The sequence below is a fragment of the Paramisgurnus dabryanus genome, chromosome 19, assembly GCF_030506205.2.
Source record: "Paramisgurnus dabryanus chromosome 19, PD_genome_1.1, whole genome shotgun sequence".
NCBI lineage: Eukaryota > Metazoa > Chordata > Actinopteri > Cypriniformes > Cobitidae > Paramisgurnus > Paramisgurnus dabryanus.
Genome location: NC_133355.1, coordinates 13,484,683 through 13,502,055, shown reverse-complemented (window position 1 = coordinate 13,502,055; position 17,373 = coordinate 13,484,683). Strand labels below are relative to the sequence as shown.

At 39.9% G+C, this 17,373-nt stretch overlaps 1 protein-coding gene across 4 annotated transcripts in view; it reads left to right on the top strand.

The window, feature by feature from the left end:
- Nucleotides 1-17,013, top strand: part of ago4 (argonaute RISC component 4) — a 19,011-nt gene extending 1,998 nt beyond the window's left edge. Inside the window, exons 2-18 of one of the 4 annotated variants that reach the window (XM_065290243.2) lie at nucleotides 3,183-3,354; nucleotides 3,442-3,562; nucleotides 3,656-3,837; nucleotides 4,077-4,213; nucleotides 4,300-4,434; nucleotides 4,529-4,616; nucleotides 4,736-4,883; nucleotides 4,983-5,102; nucleotides 5,415-5,543; nucleotides 9,444-9,577; nucleotides 9,987-10,171; nucleotides 10,379-10,538; nucleotides 10,868-11,183; nucleotides 11,261-11,395; nucleotides 11,702-11,803; nucleotides 11,888-12,087; nucleotides 14,022-17,013. In XM_065290243.2, coding sequence (XP_065146315.1) covers nucleotides 3,183-3,354; nucleotides 3,442-3,562; nucleotides 3,656-3,837; nucleotides 4,077-4,213; nucleotides 4,300-4,434; nucleotides 4,529-4,616; nucleotides 4,736-4,883; nucleotides 4,983-5,102; nucleotides 5,415-5,543; nucleotides 9,444-9,577; nucleotides 9,987-10,171; nucleotides 10,379-10,538; nucleotides 10,868-11,183; nucleotides 11,261-11,395; nucleotides 11,702-11,803; nucleotides 11,888-12,087; nucleotides 14,022-14,130 — 2,573 coding nt within the window. In that variant the 3' untranslated portion in view covers nucleotides 14,131-17,013. Of the gene's footprint in view, nucleotides 1-3,182; nucleotides 3,355-3,441; nucleotides 3,563-3,655; nucleotides 3,838-4,076; nucleotides 4,214-4,299; nucleotides 4,435-4,528; nucleotides 4,617-4,735; nucleotides 4,884-4,982; nucleotides 5,103-5,414; nucleotides 5,577-9,428; nucleotides 9,578-9,986; nucleotides 10,172-10,378; nucleotides 10,539-10,867; nucleotides 11,184-11,260; nucleotides 11,396-11,701; nucleotides 11,804-11,887; nucleotides 12,088-14,021 lie in introns of all 4 variants that reach the window. The other 3 variants (XM_065290235.2, XM_065290229.2, XM_065290223.2) reach the window with 3 other exon arrangements.
- Nucleotides 17,014-17,373: the final 360 nt, after the last annotated feature.

Here is a 17,373-nt window from a genome sequence, read left to right as displayed (position 1 = left end):
GTTTTCACGTACTACCTTTCTACTCTGACTATTCCTGCAGTATACAGTATGCATAGATTGTTTAGCAGTAACAGCCTTTGACAAGAAGTAACTGCTTTCGTGGAAACTTTGCAAAGAATCAATAACAACAGTCAATTTAGAGTAGTTTATTTCTGATAACAAGCAAAATAAACAAGTAGAAGCTAAAGCTTATTAAAAACAACACTGATCTAACGTTACTGTGTAAAATGTGTACTATACAATGTATACAATCTTAACATTAAAGGAATATTCCATTTTCTTAAAAGAAAAATCCAGATAATTTACTCACCACCATGTCATCCAAAATGTTGATGTCTTTCTTTATTCAGTCGAGAAGAAATTATGTTTTTTGAGGAAAACATTGCAGGATTTTTCTCATTTTAATGGACATTAATAGACACCAACAATTAACACGTAAATCAACACGTAACAGTTTTTTTCAACGGAGTTTCAAAGGACTATAAACTATCCCAAACGAGGCATAAGGGTCTTATGTAGCAAAACAATTGTCATTTTTGACAATAAAGATAACAAATATACACTTTTAAAGCACAACTTCTCGTCCAGATCCGGTCGTGATGCGTCAGCGTGACCCCACGCAATACGTTATGACGTCAAGAGGTCACAGAGGACAAACGCGAAACTCCGCCCCAGTGTTTACAAGTGTTGAGAATGAGGACCGTTCCTACGTTGTTGTATGTCAACTGATACTAATTAATGTCTTTGTGTCAGTTTATTGTTTACAATGGTTCGCAAATGTGCGTTTTATATATGTAACACGTGACCTCCCTACATCACTACGCATTTACGTTAGGTCGCGCTGGACCGGATCTAGACGAGAAGTTGTGCTTTAAAAGTGTATATTTGTTATTTTTATTGTCAAAAATAACAATCGTTTTGCTAGATAAGACCCTTATACCCTTATTATCAAATAGCGGTGATCCATGATCGCCGTTTCCCTTCGTCTAAGGGCTAGGGGGCTAGGCTAAATGCTAACACATTCACAACTTGCTGTACAGTGCACGCATTGGAAAAAGATAGGTATGTATTAATTTGTCTAGGTTGAGGTAATAACATAGTTTAATATGGCAAAAGCGTAGACTATTCCTTTAACGTTAATACATTCTATGATTTTTAGATTCAATTAATTTTAAACATATTTTCTAATCTAACTTAATTATATTAGACTTTATTCTCGCCATGAATATAGCCTTAGTAGCTGGCACGGCGTTTAAAAGAAATAAACATTAAGTTACCTTTTATAGACCTAGCCTTACTTCAAATCAATCCTGAGCAGTTTGATGCTCTGCCTCAGAGGAAAAAGCAATCTAGTGCCTATTTGTTCAGGGGTTACTTGCCCATTATGCAATAGAAAGCATTAGTATACAGTGCAGACTCAATAATGAGTGCTGTGAGACACTGATTGTGAACTGAAGGTAATAGCTGCCCACTTTACTGTTCTGTCTTGCATTCATGTCCGACACCCCATCTTGGTGTGAAGCGTGACAGCTGAGTGGCCTATATATAGAGCCCTCTCTGTTTTTGATGAATGTTAGAGACCTTATACCATATTCCTCCATCCTCTATACCCCAGCTGTGTTAATGCTGTACATGTCTTTATGATCAGAGCTCATGGAGTGGAAGGGGGAGCAATAGGCAGATCGCATGTTGTAGGCAAAGGAGGCTACCAATTGTTTTTCTTGCCGCTTGGCTTGCTAACTGGAGCGTGTAGGTCTGTAAGAGGCCCCAACCCCTACAATCCACTCAGAGATTTGACAAAGTTTGACAAAGGGGTGCATCATGTCACTCTGCTGGGCCCCAGTGTCTTTTCCTTGCTCAATACTTGGGCTTCGCTCTTTGGAGATGATTGAAGCTTCTAACATGGTGTTTCCTGTACCTCTGTTTATCTCAAGGGCCACTGAAAATAAAATGAGAGAGTTGCATTGTTTTATTTTTTGGCTAAAAGTGGGTATTAAAAACAAAAATACAATGCAACTAGTGTAAATTTACAAAGCCTTTTTTAATACTTCTATATTGTAAAGGAAATGGCAGGTTTCTTAATTACATTGTAAATGGGGTTTGGTAATTTGCAGTTCCCACCATATGACCCTGTCACTGGATGACTGCAGTGGACACGCTGCCCTTTGTCTAGACGGCTTGTGAGGGGCGGGACTTTAAAGGAATAGTCTACTCATTTTCAATATTAAAATATGTTATTACCTTAACTAAGAACTGTTGTATCATCCCTCTATCATCTGTGTGTGTGCACGTAAGCGCTGGAGCGCGCTGCGACGCTACGATAGCATTTAGCTTAGCCCCATTCATTCAGTGGTACCATTTAGAGATAAAGTTAGAAGTGACCAAACACATCAACGTTTTTCCTATTTAAGACGAGTAGTTATACGAGCAAGTTTGGTGGTACAAAATAAAACGTAGCGCTTTTCTAAGCGGATTTAAAAGAGTAACTATATTTTATGGCGTAATAGCACTTTTGGGAGTACTTCGACTTGGCGCAGTAACACCCTCCCTCTCCCATTATGAGAGTGAGAAGGGGAGCGGACTTTTCAGGCGAGTCGAAGTACTCCCAAAAGTGCTATTACGCCATAAAATATAGTTACTCTTTTAAATCCGCTTAGAAAAGCGCTACGTTTTATTTTGTACCACCAAACTTGCTCGTATAACTACTCGTCTTAAATAGGAAAAACGTTGATGTGTTTGGTCACTTCTAACTTTATCTCTAAATGGCAGCATTGAATGAATGGGGCTAAGCTAAATGCTATCGTAGCGTCGCAGCGCGCTCCAGCGCTTACGTGCACACACACAGATGATAGAGGGATGATTCAACAGTTCTTAGTTAAGGTAATAACATATTTTATTATTGAAAATGAGTAGACTATTCCTTTAACAATTGACCGTTATTGTTACTTCTATGTCGGCTTTATACCATCGACAGGTTAAAGGTCAAAGACTTTGCATGTCAAGTTGTCTTGTTAAGTTGTTGATATCCGTGTTGTTGTCTAAAGGTCGACCATTCACCGCATTGTGTTTTTTAATGAAGTTAAAGTGCATTTCAGTGTATGATCTATTAGTACGTACTGCACAAGCATTTAGTGATAAAACAAAGATGTTTCTTTTCTTCTGAATCAGTTTGTTTCTTTCAGGCCCGCCTGCCCCTACCTCTCTCTTCCAGCCACCACGCCGGCCCGGCTTGGGTACGGTGGGGAAGCCGATTCGCCTGCTGGCCAATCACTTCCAGGTGCAGATCCCCAAGATTGACGTCTACCATTATGACATCGACATTAAGCCAGAAAAGCGACCTCGCAGGGTCAACAGGTGAGTGCGTTAAAGAAATGGTTCAAGTAAACCGAATATTTTGTTTCATAAAATCACTAAAAATGTTTTTATGATTACATTTCACAGAGAGGTCGTGGACACAATGGTCAGACATTTTAAGATGCAGATCTTTGGGGACCGGCAGCCTGGTTATGATGGCAAGAGGAACATGTACACGGCTCATCCGCTTCCCATCGGAAGAGACCGGGTAATCAAACGTCTGCAAAATGAACTGACATCACTGAAAATAAATTGTGTGTCTGTTTGTAATTTAGTTTCATGTGGTTGTCATGTGATGCAGGTGGATCTGGAGGTGACGTTGCCAGGTGAGGGGAAGGATCAGACCTTCAAGGTGTCTCTGCAGTGGGTTTCAGTTGTAAGTCTGCAGATGCTCCTGGAAGCTCTGTCCGGGCACCTGAACGAGGTTCCAGAGGATTCCGTACAGGCGCTGGATGTCATCACTCGCCATCTCCCCTCCATGCGGTTAGTCTCTATGGTCCTTTTTTGCCCCAATTATAGGAGATAGGTTTTAATTGGTAGCAGCTGCTTGACCACACACACCATGTAACATTTAAGAAACCCTTGGACATTTTTTAAATTTATTCTTAGTTAGTCTGAAATTAAATGTAAGAGCTGTTATAAGTAATGCAGTCGGAGACCTATTGAAATTCAATGCTAGAAAAACCAAGCAACGAGTTGACACTTTTTTTTTTTGGATCCAGGTACACTCCAGTGGGTCGCTCCTTTTTCTCTCCACCAGAAGGTTACTATCACCCACTGGGCGGTGGGAGAGAGGTGTGGTTCGGGTTCCATCAGTCCGTCCGTCCAGCAATGTGGAACATGATGCTCAACATTGATGGTAGGGGTTTCATCTGCAGAAATCTTCTCAATATATTCGTATTTCCACTGTAAGAGTCTGACATGTTCTCAAAATGCGTACCGCAGTGTCGGCCACGGCCTTCTACCGAGCCCAGCCTGTCATCGAGTTCATGTGTGAGGTCTTGGACATCCAGAACATCAACGAGCAGACCAAGCCCCTTACAGATTCGCAACGTGTCAAGTTCACCAAGGAGATCCGAGGTGATTTTTTTTTATTTTTTTTTATGAAATATTGCAATATATCAAGACTGCTACCAGTTTCTGAATTAATGTTTTGTTGTGTGTGTGTGAACAGGACTGAAAGTGGAGGTCACACACTGTGGTCAGATGAAGAGGAAGTACCGTGTGTGCAATGTCACACGTCGCCCAGCCAGCCATCAGACGTTAGTGCCTTTTTGAAATTTCAATGATTAAGTGAAATCTGCAGAGCCTTTCTCTTTTCTTTTAATCTGTATGCTTTTAAAATACACCCAATAGACTGCGTTTCTTGTTTTTCCTCCAGATTTCCTTTGCAGCTTGAGAACGGACAAGCTATGGAGTGCACAGTCGCTCAGTATTTCAAACAAAAGTACAGCCTGCAGCTCAAATACCCCCATCTGCCCTGCCTCCAGGTGGGGCAGGAACAGAAGCACACCTACCTGCCCCTTGAAGTAAGAGCCGTCTTATGAAGAGTTTCGTATACGTTCAGACTTATTTACAGTATTGAATGTTTTGACTTTGCAATCATTGTGTCTTCTCTACTCGTAAAGGTTTGTAACATAGTTGCAGGACAGCGCTGCATAAAGAAACTAACAGATAATCAGACCTCAACTATGATCAAAGCTACGGCCCGCTCAGCCCCAGACCGACAGGAAGAGATCAGCAGACTGGTGGGTGGTGTAGACATATCCTAAATTGTTTTGTAGTTGGGATGCTCATTTAAAGTTGTGCCATGACCAGTGAATAAATAAACATCTGGTCTTCCTTTTTCAAAGCAAAGACAAAAGTGTTATTTTTAGCTGAAGTATCCCTTTAACATTCGAAAGCGGAGCAATTTACTTCAGCCAAATGTGTCACATCCTAGTTGCTAGGAAACTGCTGCATGTCCGTTTAATCTTTGGCAACTACAAAAATGCTAAACATTATATATCAACATAGTGTGCAAGTGATTTCCCTACTAAAGCATCTATAATCCCTTACAGGTCAAAAGCAACAGCATGGTGGGCGGGCCCGACCCTTACCTGAAAGAATTTGGCATCGTGGTACATAATGACATGACAGAGGTGACTGGGCGGGTACTCCCAGCGCCCATGCTTCAATATGGGGGCCGGGTGAGTACAGACACTGGGAGGGACTGTAGCAGGGTGAGTACTGGGGCTCGGGTGCATGGTGAGTACGGGTGGGCTGGGATCAATGGCATGCGTGTATATGGGGGTGCTTGTGTGTTTTGTGGGATGAATGGACTAACCAAGGGAATGATGATCAGACTCCACTGGTGTGTTTTGGCTAATGTTACTAATGTTATTTTTTTTTCAAATCTCTATAAGATCACATTACCATATTTTCCAGACTTTGGCCCAATCCCATTTCTCTGTCTTACCCCTTATCCCTACCCCTTAGTTTTGAACGTAAGGGCCAATTGGGTAAGCCCTTACTCTCACGTGAATGTGCAAAACTAAGGGGAATGGGTAAGACAGAGAAATGGGATTGGGCCTATAAGTCGCTCCAGAGTATAAATTGCATCAGTCAAAAATGCTTTTTGAAGAGGAAAAACATATACAAGTCGCACTGGACCATACGTCACGTTTATTTAGAAAATGATTTCACAAAACCCAAGCTGAAGAACAGACATTTAATCTGGAAAGGCAAGTTATTCTATTAAACAATGGCACACAGAACAGCAGGTTAAATAAGTATAAATATTACCATTTATTCACTGAACACAATAGCATATCAAACATACCTGGGAGGCTGAATAGGCTATATAAACACGATAAGCCAAATCAAGTTCAAAAAGGTACCAAAGGCATTCTGCATCACTGAATCCATTGAATTGCATAAATACGAGAATCTTGTGGCTGTAGACGGTAATGGTTTCTCTTGGTTCATATGAAATAATTTTGACATATAAATTGCACTTGAGTAGTAGTTACAGGTCCCGCCAAACTATGAAAAAAGTGTGACTTTAAGTCCGGAAAATATGATAAGTGTGATTAAGTCTAATTTGGTTTTAGCATCCTGATAAATTGGCCATTGTGAATGTGTCATTGACTGTTTTGTAGTACGTATTTGTAAAGCAACGAGACATAAAATCGGGATATTAACACGTTGCTTGTTATTTTAAGCGTCCAGTTCACTACTTATCCAAATATTCTGACTTTCTCCGCCAGTAGGGTCTTATTGTCATTCCTGTGATATTATTATAATAATAATAATAATAATAATAATTTGCTCACTTAACAACTTTTCTCCACCTGATGGGTTTTGCTTGTGATGGAAAACTCTTGAGATCTGCGGTCTAATGATCTAATGAGATCTTTGCTACAAATTTTCACTAAATCAAAATCACTGAATATGGGGAAGTGAATATAAACACTGACATGGATTTGCTAATGACCTGGAAATAAACTGATCATTCTGAGTAACTAATATCTCATACCTTGCTTTGAAAATGCAATGTTAACTTACTGTCATCTACTGTAACTTATTTTGAATCACTCCAGTCTTCAGGCCCTTTTTTATATGTCCAATTGGATTTGAATCTAGTATAGAAAAACAAAGTACAATCTTTACATATCAAACTCTGTGCTAAAGGAAACAGTCAGCATCATAAGATCATATTTTATATATTTCAGCAATTCAGTAAACATTGTAGGGAAAAATTGTGCAAGTTACTTTTTAAAGGGATAGTTCACCCAAAAATTAAAATTCTGTTATCATTTACATAAAATGTATATAAATGTCTTAGCCAAACTGTTTCTGAGCACCATTGACTTCCATTGTATTTGTTTTTCCTACTATGGAAGTCAATGGTCAATACTCCCTTTTCTGCATTATTATTACAAATAACTTCCTTATACACAGGCAGGGCCTGAAGTTAACTTTTTTGACCACCAGCCACTGTGGCAGGTGTATTTAGAAATCCACCTGCCACAGAGACTTTTTACCAGCCAGCTTTTTTTTGCCTGAATAGTGAATTATAACACTGTCTTTATTGTATGAATTAAATATAAATTTTTTCAGAGCTACAAACGTGAATTTCTCTTTGTCTTAGGTTGTTTGATTAACATTAATGACACAGACTTAAGTAGGTTAATTGAGGTTACTGTCTCTTTAAGACCAGCACAGACTGGTTTTTGACTCTCTATAGCGGTGGTTTTCAATCTTGTCCTAGGGGACCCACAGCTCTGCATATTTTGTATGTCTCCCTTAACTGACACACCCAGTTCTGTTCATGGATCTCTCCCTTAATGAGCTGATGATCTGAATCAGGTGTGTTAGATAAGGGAGACATGCAAAATGTGCAGGGCAGTGGGTCCCCTAGGACAAGATTGAAAACCACTGCTCTATAGGCTACATACACTTAAGAAATAAAGATATGTTTTATTAGAAAATGAATACTGTTGAGATAATTTTGTTTATATGTGCCCTGTCAAGAGCAAAAAGATTTTATGTACGCATGCTTTTAGGAGCGCGTCTCTCCGATGTGCCCTATTGAGTCCCCTTAAACCCGCGCACGCACACAGAGACAGAGGGGGCACAAACTGCCCACATAAACGCCGCACATACGTTGTTTTTCATTAATTTATTTGCAAAATGTATGTTAATGTACAGTATAAGGTATAGTAGCGCAACTCTCTCTAAAGTTTACACATCAAGAGTTCTGATCCGTCACAGCAGCACTACACATCTGTGCAACTGTGATTGTACAGTAGCCTATGTCAGCATTGCGTTCACATCCCATCTCACCAACAATTTAATACTTACTCGCACATCCAAACGTAGTCAGAGAAGTTCCTCATCTTCTTTCCAATCGCATGAACGTTGCGAAACAGCAGTCGCATCCTCTCAATGAATCACTCAATTTGCATCGGTGATATGCGCAGGTTGATAAGAAATGAGCGGGTGCCGGTTACGAGTCATCCAAAAATATTTTAATGATATTCAGGCCGCGGTCAGTCGGTTGAGTTTAAAAACTATTTGAAACAATTGCGGGCGGGTTAGTTGAAAATGTTGGTCGGGAGTGGGTTGTTTATACAATGACCCGCACATCACTGATTCGCATTGGCTACCCGCCAATGTGGCTGGTAGATTGACAGTGTTACCCGCCAATTGCTAAATCCACCCGCATTTGGCGCGTGGTCGGGTGTTAATTTCATGCCCTGTACACAGGTCTGTAACAACTTGAGGGTGAGTAATAACAAAATATTCATTTTTGGGGTGAACTATCTCTTTAAAGGAAAACAGTTTTTCAATATTTTAAAATGTTCTTACCTTAACTTAGATGCATTTATTCATACCTATCTTTTATCAGTGCATGCACTTTTAATCTTTGTACAGCGTTTCTTAAATATGTTAGCATTAAGCCTAGCCCCATTCATTCCTATGGCTCCAAATAAAAGTTTTATTTTGTGCCACCATACTTACTCGTGTAACTACTCCTGTATCAGTCTTACGATAGGGAAAACATGGAAGTGTTTGGTTGCTTCTAAATTCATCCCTGTTTGGATCCTAAGGAATGAATGGGGCTAGGCTAAATGCTAACACATTCACAACGTGCAGTACAAAGATTAAGTGTACGCATTGATAAAAGATAGGCATGTATTAATTTGTCTTAGTTGAGGTAAGAAAATAGTAAAATATTGAAAAACAGTGGTGTTTTCCTTTAAGAGTACAGTATGTAATAATCCCTGAACACTGGAGCCGGTTCTGTAAAATCTTCAAATAACTCTTGCATAAACTTTCATGCCTTTCTTTCCTTAACAAAGGTTGTGCCTGTTGTATTAATTTACTATTATAGCTTCACACTTTCTGTTGCAGTTCTATACTACATTTTTCATTGCTTCCTATTGTATATAAAAATTAAGCTTGACTAATGGGCTGTTAAATTGGGTCTTTCTACTCTCTGTAATTAGCCCAGGCTTGCCACAAATGCTTTGGTAGGTTTTGTAATGTGTGTACTCGTCATGAGGCCGAGGGGTTCACTAAGAGTGTAGGGACTCTCTCCCCAGAACAAGACGGTGGCAACACCCAACCAGGGTGTCTGGGACATGAGGGGAAAGCAGTTTTACGCGGGTATTGAGATCAAGGTGTGGGCTGTGGCCTGCTTCGCCCCTCAAAAACAATGCAGAGAGGATCTTCTCAAGTGAGTTTCCTATTACACGCGCTGTATCTGTTAATCACATGTTAATCCTGAGTACATATAGAGTAGTATTGCATGCTTCATATCTCCAAAGAGTTTTATCAGATTTATAAAAGACAGATCAGCTGTACCGCTACTTTCCAAATAAAGCCACAAGCAAGCAACACACATAAAATATTATTCCACTATATCTGGATAACTTACGATTCACTACATGCTCACGTCGTTTACATTATATGCACATTAGATTCAGAAGAAAAAAAACTGCACAGAAATACTCAGTCATGCGTTAAAATGTTTTTTGAACCTTTGCATATGTTTAGCATGAGGAATCCAACTCTTAATAGGTCAGAATGCATGAAATGCCTTTATTTCTCTGCAATAAAGAGGCAACTCTCTGCATATTTATTAGGAGTTTCACCGACCAGCTTCGCAAGATTTCCAAGGATGCAGGGATGCCCATCCAAGGCCAGCCCTGCTTCTGCAAGTACGCCCAGGGGGCAGACAGTGTTGAGCCCATGTTCAAACATCTAAAGATGTCTTACGTGGGTCTACAGCTCATTGTGGTCATTCTGCCTGGGAAAACACCCGTCTATGGTAAAGAGATACTATCTAATTTAGTGCTCACTGCTTGGAAAAGCATGTAAAAATTATTTGATAATGCAATGCATGCACACTTTTTGAACAACCTTAAAGATTTCTTAGCCATGAACCAAAAACCAACCAGATCTGAGACTTGCAATTCTCTTGTGGTGGTACATCAACATGTTGAGCTTGATTTGAATTGATTTTGTGTTTCTCCAGCGGAGGTCAAACGTGTGGGAGATACTCTTTTGGGAATGGCCACTCAGTGCGTGCAGGTGAAGAACGTGGTGAAGACCTCTCCTCAGACTTTGTCCAATCTCTGCCTCAAGATCAACGCCAAACTGGGAGGAATCAACAACGTGCTGGTGCCACATCAAAGGTGGGTTATCAGACAGGGTTGAAAGTGATCACATTCAAAGGTACACAAAGAAAACGATAAAATGTCCTCTCTGGTTTATGAGTTTAATCAAAACCAAGTTTTCTATTGTGATTTCAAATTGTACCTTCAAATGTCAATAATGAGTGGGGCCCACACACTGCATGCATATCATGTTAATTTTTAGTCTACTCTCAAAAAAAATCCCTTGTCACCTAGCAACAATCTCAGGCAGTTTTAAAATAAGTCTTTGATTTGAAAAGACTGCGTTTGTCAAAATTTCAATTTCATTCCGTTTCCTATTGTGTTTTATATTTGCGTTCTGTCTGCAGGCCCTCGGTGTTCCAGCAGCCGGTCATCTTCCTAGGGGCAGACGTCACTCACCCCCCAGCGGGCGATGGGAAGAAGCCATCCATCGCGGCTGTGGTAGGAAGCATGGACGGCCACCCCAGTCGCTACTGTGCCACTGTGCGGGTGCAGACCTCACGCCAGGACCTGTCACAGGAACAGCTTTTCAGCCAGGAGGTCATCCAGGACCTTACGAACATGGTGCGAGAGCTGCTCATTCAGTTCTACAAGTCGACCCGCTTTAAGCCGACACGCATAATCTATTACCGTGGAGGAGTGTCTGAGGGACAGATGAAGCAGGTGAGTATGCAGATTCGGACATGAATATTCACCTGTGCTGTTTCGCAGTCCTAAAAGAAAGTTATGTTTTTGTGCAGGTTGCGTGGCCGGAGCTGATAGCCATCAGGAAAGCATGCATCAGCCTAGAGGAGGACTACAGGCCGGGAATCACCTATATTGTAGTGCAGAAACGGCATCACACTCGACTGTTTTGCTCTGACAAAGCCGAGCGGGTGAGTTTTGAAGATTCAGAGGCTTTCTAGCTGGATCTGCAGTTTAGTGCATCAGTTCAGTATGCATTTATAATGAACATGTAGTTTCATATTTGTAACTACATGCGTATCTTTACATGGTAGTTTACATGGTATCTTTGAAAAACAATAAAGCATATAGATAACGTGTACTAACACACCAAAGGAAATCGTAAATCGGATAATAGGTGGTCTCTAACGTCATAATATATGAACATGCTTAGGACACTGTGTTTGATATTCACATTCAATGTGCAAAGTGTCCAAATGTCTCTTCCACCTCTGTAGGTGGGAAAGAGTGGCAATGTCCCAGCAGGCACTACGGTAGACAGCACCATCACACACCCCTCAGAGTTTGACTTTTATCTTTGCAGCCACGCTGGTATCCAGGTAAGTCAGACCTCTGTCCCACCTGCACATGTACAAGTTGCCTTTAACATTGATGGATAAATAACCGATTATTGCCTTCCGTAGGGCACAAGCCGCCCCTCTCACTATCACGTCTTGTGGGATGACAACTGTTTTACGGCCGACGAACTCCAGCTCTTGACTTACCAGCTGTGCCACACCTACGTGCGCTGCACTCGCTCCGTCTCTATCCCTGCACCAGCCTACTATGCTCGGCTTGTGGCATTCCGTGCCCGCTACCACTTAGTGGACAAAGACCATGACAGGTTTGTAACAATACTGTGTGAATTTATGCGGGGGTTTAAAGGATACAACTTTATTTTAAGCCATACAATGTGACCCTGTCTGTGAAATCTCAATCTTTTTATGAGATTAGGAGCATCAAATTCACTTCACATTGACTTCAATTTTTTACATAGTCTTAGTCAGTATTAAAGATATCAAAGTTATATATTCACAGAATGTTTGTTACATTATGTAGGTTGATTTTACGTAAAGGGTCAATGACGTGACGTTAATTATTTTGTGTTCTTATGGTTCAATTTAAGGGATAGTTCACCCAAAAAAGAAAATTCTGTCATTTACTCATCCTCATGTTGTTCTAAACCTGTATGAATTTATTTTCTCTGTTGAACACAACAGAAGATATTTTGAGAAATGATGGTAAACACACAGCAGATAGTGACCATAGACTTCCATAGTAGGAAAAAAATAATTTGGAAGTATTGTGTTAAATGATGAAGAAAATTTTTTGATAAATGATGGTAAGCACACAGTTGACGGTACCCATTAAATTCCATCATATTTATTATTCCTACTATGGAAGTCATTGGACTTGCTGTGCTGTGTGTTTACCATCATTTCTCAAAATATCTTCTGTTGTGTTCATTAAAAAAAATTTATTCATACCGGTTTATAAAAACATGAGGATGAGTAAATGATGACAGAATTTAAATTTTTGGGTGAACTAAGGGTTAAAATTTCAAAATAAATTTGCTGATTACTTGCATACATTCTCTTTTTTGAGCACAAAGTCTAAAATTTCTGGTTTTATTTAATTTTGACAGAATATTTGGGGATAATTGCAAAAATGTCAATGTGGTGTAACAAGTCTGTGTCAATTGGTGTAACTAGTATTTTTTTATGAAAATATAAATATATTCATTAAAAAATTTGAAATAAATTATAATGATCTAGTTTAGTGTAATATGATTTTGTTTACATGCATTTTTACAACATTTGTCAAAGATTATTTAGAACACAGCTGTTTTCAGCAAATGTCAGCCCAAAATTACAAAAATGCATGAAAATTTACATTTAGATATAACTAATAAAACATTTTTATGTTTACGCTTGCATGCCATCAAGGTGGATAAAATATTTAATATTTCTCATTCTTTGGTGCAATTGGCGGTTACACCATTTGACATTTTCAGGACCATTCAGTCTTTCATAAAAATGGTGCAAATGTAATTTTTATCGCATAAAATTAACATAAATACACTATGTGCATTGTTTTAAAAGCAGGCATCAGGTTTATTTCAAGTTTTTTTAACCCTTTAACTGCCGCAGCCTTTTTGAGTGTTGGGGGGTGGTGAAAAGGTGATGTAGACCTTTAAATTAATATAACTCTGGCATTTTTTTTGGTCTATAAGCCTAATTTTGGTCTCGTTCTAAAGAAGACACTTTAAAGTTTTTTACGAAAGTGTCTGGAGGTGAAAAAATATATTTTTATAGCAGTTTACATTTATTTGTAAACATTTTTTAAATGAAAATGGTTTTCTGTGAGGTTTGCTGCATACTCTTGTCACAAATGAATAAATTACAGTTACTGCATTATTATTACTGCTAAAATGTTTTGAAATATGAAAACTACATTCTTAGACCTTTCCAACAATATATAGTTTGTCGTGATAGATTATCATTGAGGTAAACTTAGGTGTCCTGCTCACTGGAAAGCACCAGTGAACGGGTAAAAAGATTTTTGAATTTCTCATCTTTTGTCACTGACCCAGAAAACGGTAAATCACAAAAAATACTTTAGTTGGGTTTTCACAAGCATGGTCACATATGACGTCTTTCTCTCAAAAAAGCACGCAAAAGGATTTAAAAATCATGACAATTGTTATTTTAAGGCGAACTATTCCTTTAATTCGTAAGGTGTTTACTAATAAACGTTGATTATCTTGGTTGTCTGCAGTGCCGAGGGCAGTCACGTATCAGGACAGAGTAACGGCCGAGACCCTCAGGCCCTGGCTAAGGCGGTCCAGATTCACTATGACACCCAGCACACCATGTACTTCGCCTGATGTCAGCCAGCAGGAGACGCACCTCTACACTCCCTCTACGATCTGTCTCTCTATCTCTCTCTCTTCCTTGTTCTGTCGCGTCTTCATCTGCAGCAAAGCAGTCCTGAAGCCAGAAGGCCATACGTGAGTCCAGTTGTATTCGGTCGGCCTCAGAAGAACCAACCTCTACCAGCAGTCCTGCACTGAGAGGTCTCTGGCCTCCAATGCACACAAAAGTCAAATTGAGCCATTTTAACGTTGATTTTTTTTAATTTTGAATGTCTTTTTAATTTGTAATATACACTGAGTGTGAGCAAACCTGCGCCATTGGTCAGGGCAGCTCCGGCTCTCTCGGCTAAGCTGGACTCTTGTCTACTTTTACCTCAAGCCGCCATTGGCTGAATCTTGTCACATGTGTTTTGGATGGGGCAGGGATTGCACGTAGTGGGGGGGGGGGTGATTGTAAAGAATGAATTTGTTATTTTCTTCTTTTTACGATCGCATTTGGACTTTCTCCTCTCAGTCTTTTACAAACGAGGTGACCCGGTTGTGTGTGTATGTGCGTGTGTGTGTGTGTATATATGCCCATTACCTTTTCCCGTTGTGTTTGAAGTGCTTGTGTGAGTGTTTGTATGCATGCGTGTGTGTTCATGTCTCATGGCAGGCCACTGACTTTTAAAGGGAAATTTAGGCGCAAACTGCTGTAAATGCCTCTTTTATATTAACACACACACAGATATATAAAAATATATAAACTATTTACAAGTCTATAAACATATTCCACTTGATGATTTTACAGGCGTTCATAAGCTGAAGGTTTGTGTAGCAGTAGCATTACCCATGGCGGTTGGACCTGGGCAAACAGGACTCTGTACATGTGCCATTCTGACTGGAAACATGTACGTCTTGTTTGAATGGTTACTTTACAGGGTTGAAAGGTTATGGCCATTGCACAGTCATGGACGAGGCGCTAATGTACCGTCTGATAGGCTAGGCTTGCAACATACAGCACTCTCCCTCTCTTCTTTTATGCATTTATACATAAGATTCAAATCAGATTTGTAAGAGTTTAATATAAAAGTTATTTTCTTTGTGGTAAACTTTAACGGTTTGTTGGAGTAGCTAATCATTCGTATCGTCGTTCATGTTGATATTGATCGTTCGTCAGCAATCATTTCTGTAACCAGGAGTCAATTTAGTCGTAAACTGAGATGTGTTTTTTTATATACAGCTTAATTTCTTGTAGCGTTGTGGCCATTATAACAAGGACCCAAATTGCTTTGGTTTGTCCTCGAAGTTTTTAGCTAAAGTCAAATAGCGGAAGAAAGTGACATCCGAAATTTTTTTGTGGGAGGATGTTTGCGATGTTCGTCATCAGTTATATGAATTTTACACTTAAAAGTGTGTTTATTACTTCAATGTGTGTGTATATGAACTTGAATCTATAATATAAATCTGAATTAACCATTTCTCGTTACGTATAAAATATAGGACACCATACATTTTATGACATGAGCATAAGCACTGCCTAAGCACCGTGCTGACCCGGGCGACCGGGTGAGGTCCCGACGGGTCTCCAGCGTGCACGCCTCGTCAGGTGGGCAGCTCACAGAAAACCTTTTGTAATAAACCATCCGTAAAGCAGCAGGTTTGCTATGAATGAGTTTGAGCGGCAGCAGCCTGTCGCTGGCGTGGACGCTGGCCCCACGAAAGATGAAGTGGGCAAGGGCATCACATGCAATAAATTGGATTTAAACGTTGGACGTTTTAAATGCTATATATAGGTTACTTTGATGTCACAGCTTCCAGAGAATATCTCGTCGTATGTGTGTATGTGTGTCCTTTATAGGCATTAATTCAAGTTTCCAGTCATGATATCATTGCAAAGCAATATAACCCAAAATTTCGAGCATTTAAAAGCTGTAATACTTTTTCGTCGACGTGGCTGTTGGTTGAATTCCTATTGCTGTTTGTGTTTATGTACTTATTTTGCTTGTATCAATCAATGGGAATGTGCATATGGTGGACTTAGCTCTTTAGCTCTGTGGATTTCAAATTTTAGACCGTGCTCGCCTGCATGCCAGAGTATTTGTCCTAATCTCTCAAGAAAATATTTATTATGAAACGGGAGAGGTTTGTCTTTTTGTACATCGATACAGTGAGACTGTTTTGAGTAGAGATGTTGTCCGGTCTCTTTTACAAGATTTTAAAATTCCTCCAAACGTCAGTAACTCAATGAGGAACGCGCATGGGCGTTGAAGGGGCGAAGATGTCCGTCTTCAGGGGCTCCAACCCAAACGAGGTACTTTCTTCAATCGCAGGGCCGCTGAGACCGACCTTCTCGCCCCTTTCTTACTTTATCAATCGACCTGATGAAGTACCATGTCACCTGCTGTTTTGTTCTCGCTCTGCTCTCGGGCTCTCCAGTGCTGTGGCGCAGCCCTGGTGGCACCTCCACATTTGCATGTGGTTGGCCTCGAGGGTTCACTGCACAAGGATTACCTCTTTTTAACCATTTTTTAACCTATTCTCTCTGGCCCAGTTAAAAGAGAGCATGATGGGTTTTTTTAATTCCTATTTGATATAAATGGCTTTGTTATTTGATAAATGTGTATTGTAATTTAATTTCTGTTTTTTTTTGTTTCTCTTACTGGTGTGTGTGTGTAGCTTTTTGTGCCGTTCTATTCTCGTGTTCTGAGCTGTGTGACTTGTCTGATAGCAATAGTGGGCACTTCCTTTGACCTGCTGGGGAACGCTCCTAGAGTTTCTCCTACCCGGATGCCCCGCAAGTTGCTGCATTGCTTTGTGACATTTTAAAAAAAATCTCCCCTTTTTTAGCCTGCAGGGAATATTTGTGTTATTGTGCAAATTAATAAATTGGTATTTTATGCCTATAACACACAACACTTGTGTCATGTCATTTATTGCATTGCATAAAGAAATTCTACAGTCGTAATTTATGCTTGTGGATACTAAAAGGGATTGTTCACCCAAAAAAGGAAATTTTGTCATTTACTCACCCTCAAGTTGTTACAAACTGGAAAAAATAGTTGTTCTGCTGAACAAACAGATATTTCGAGCAATGTTTGTAACCAAACCGTTTTTGGGCACCATTGACTTATGGTGACTTACTATTTTGTTTTCCTATAATGGAAGTCAACAGCGGCTGCTTGTGACCTCTCTTACGAGGGGCGCGAATTCAAAATGTGTTCGGAGAGTCATGTGTTGCTCGTCATTTCAAAATACCTACCTCACAAAACACTC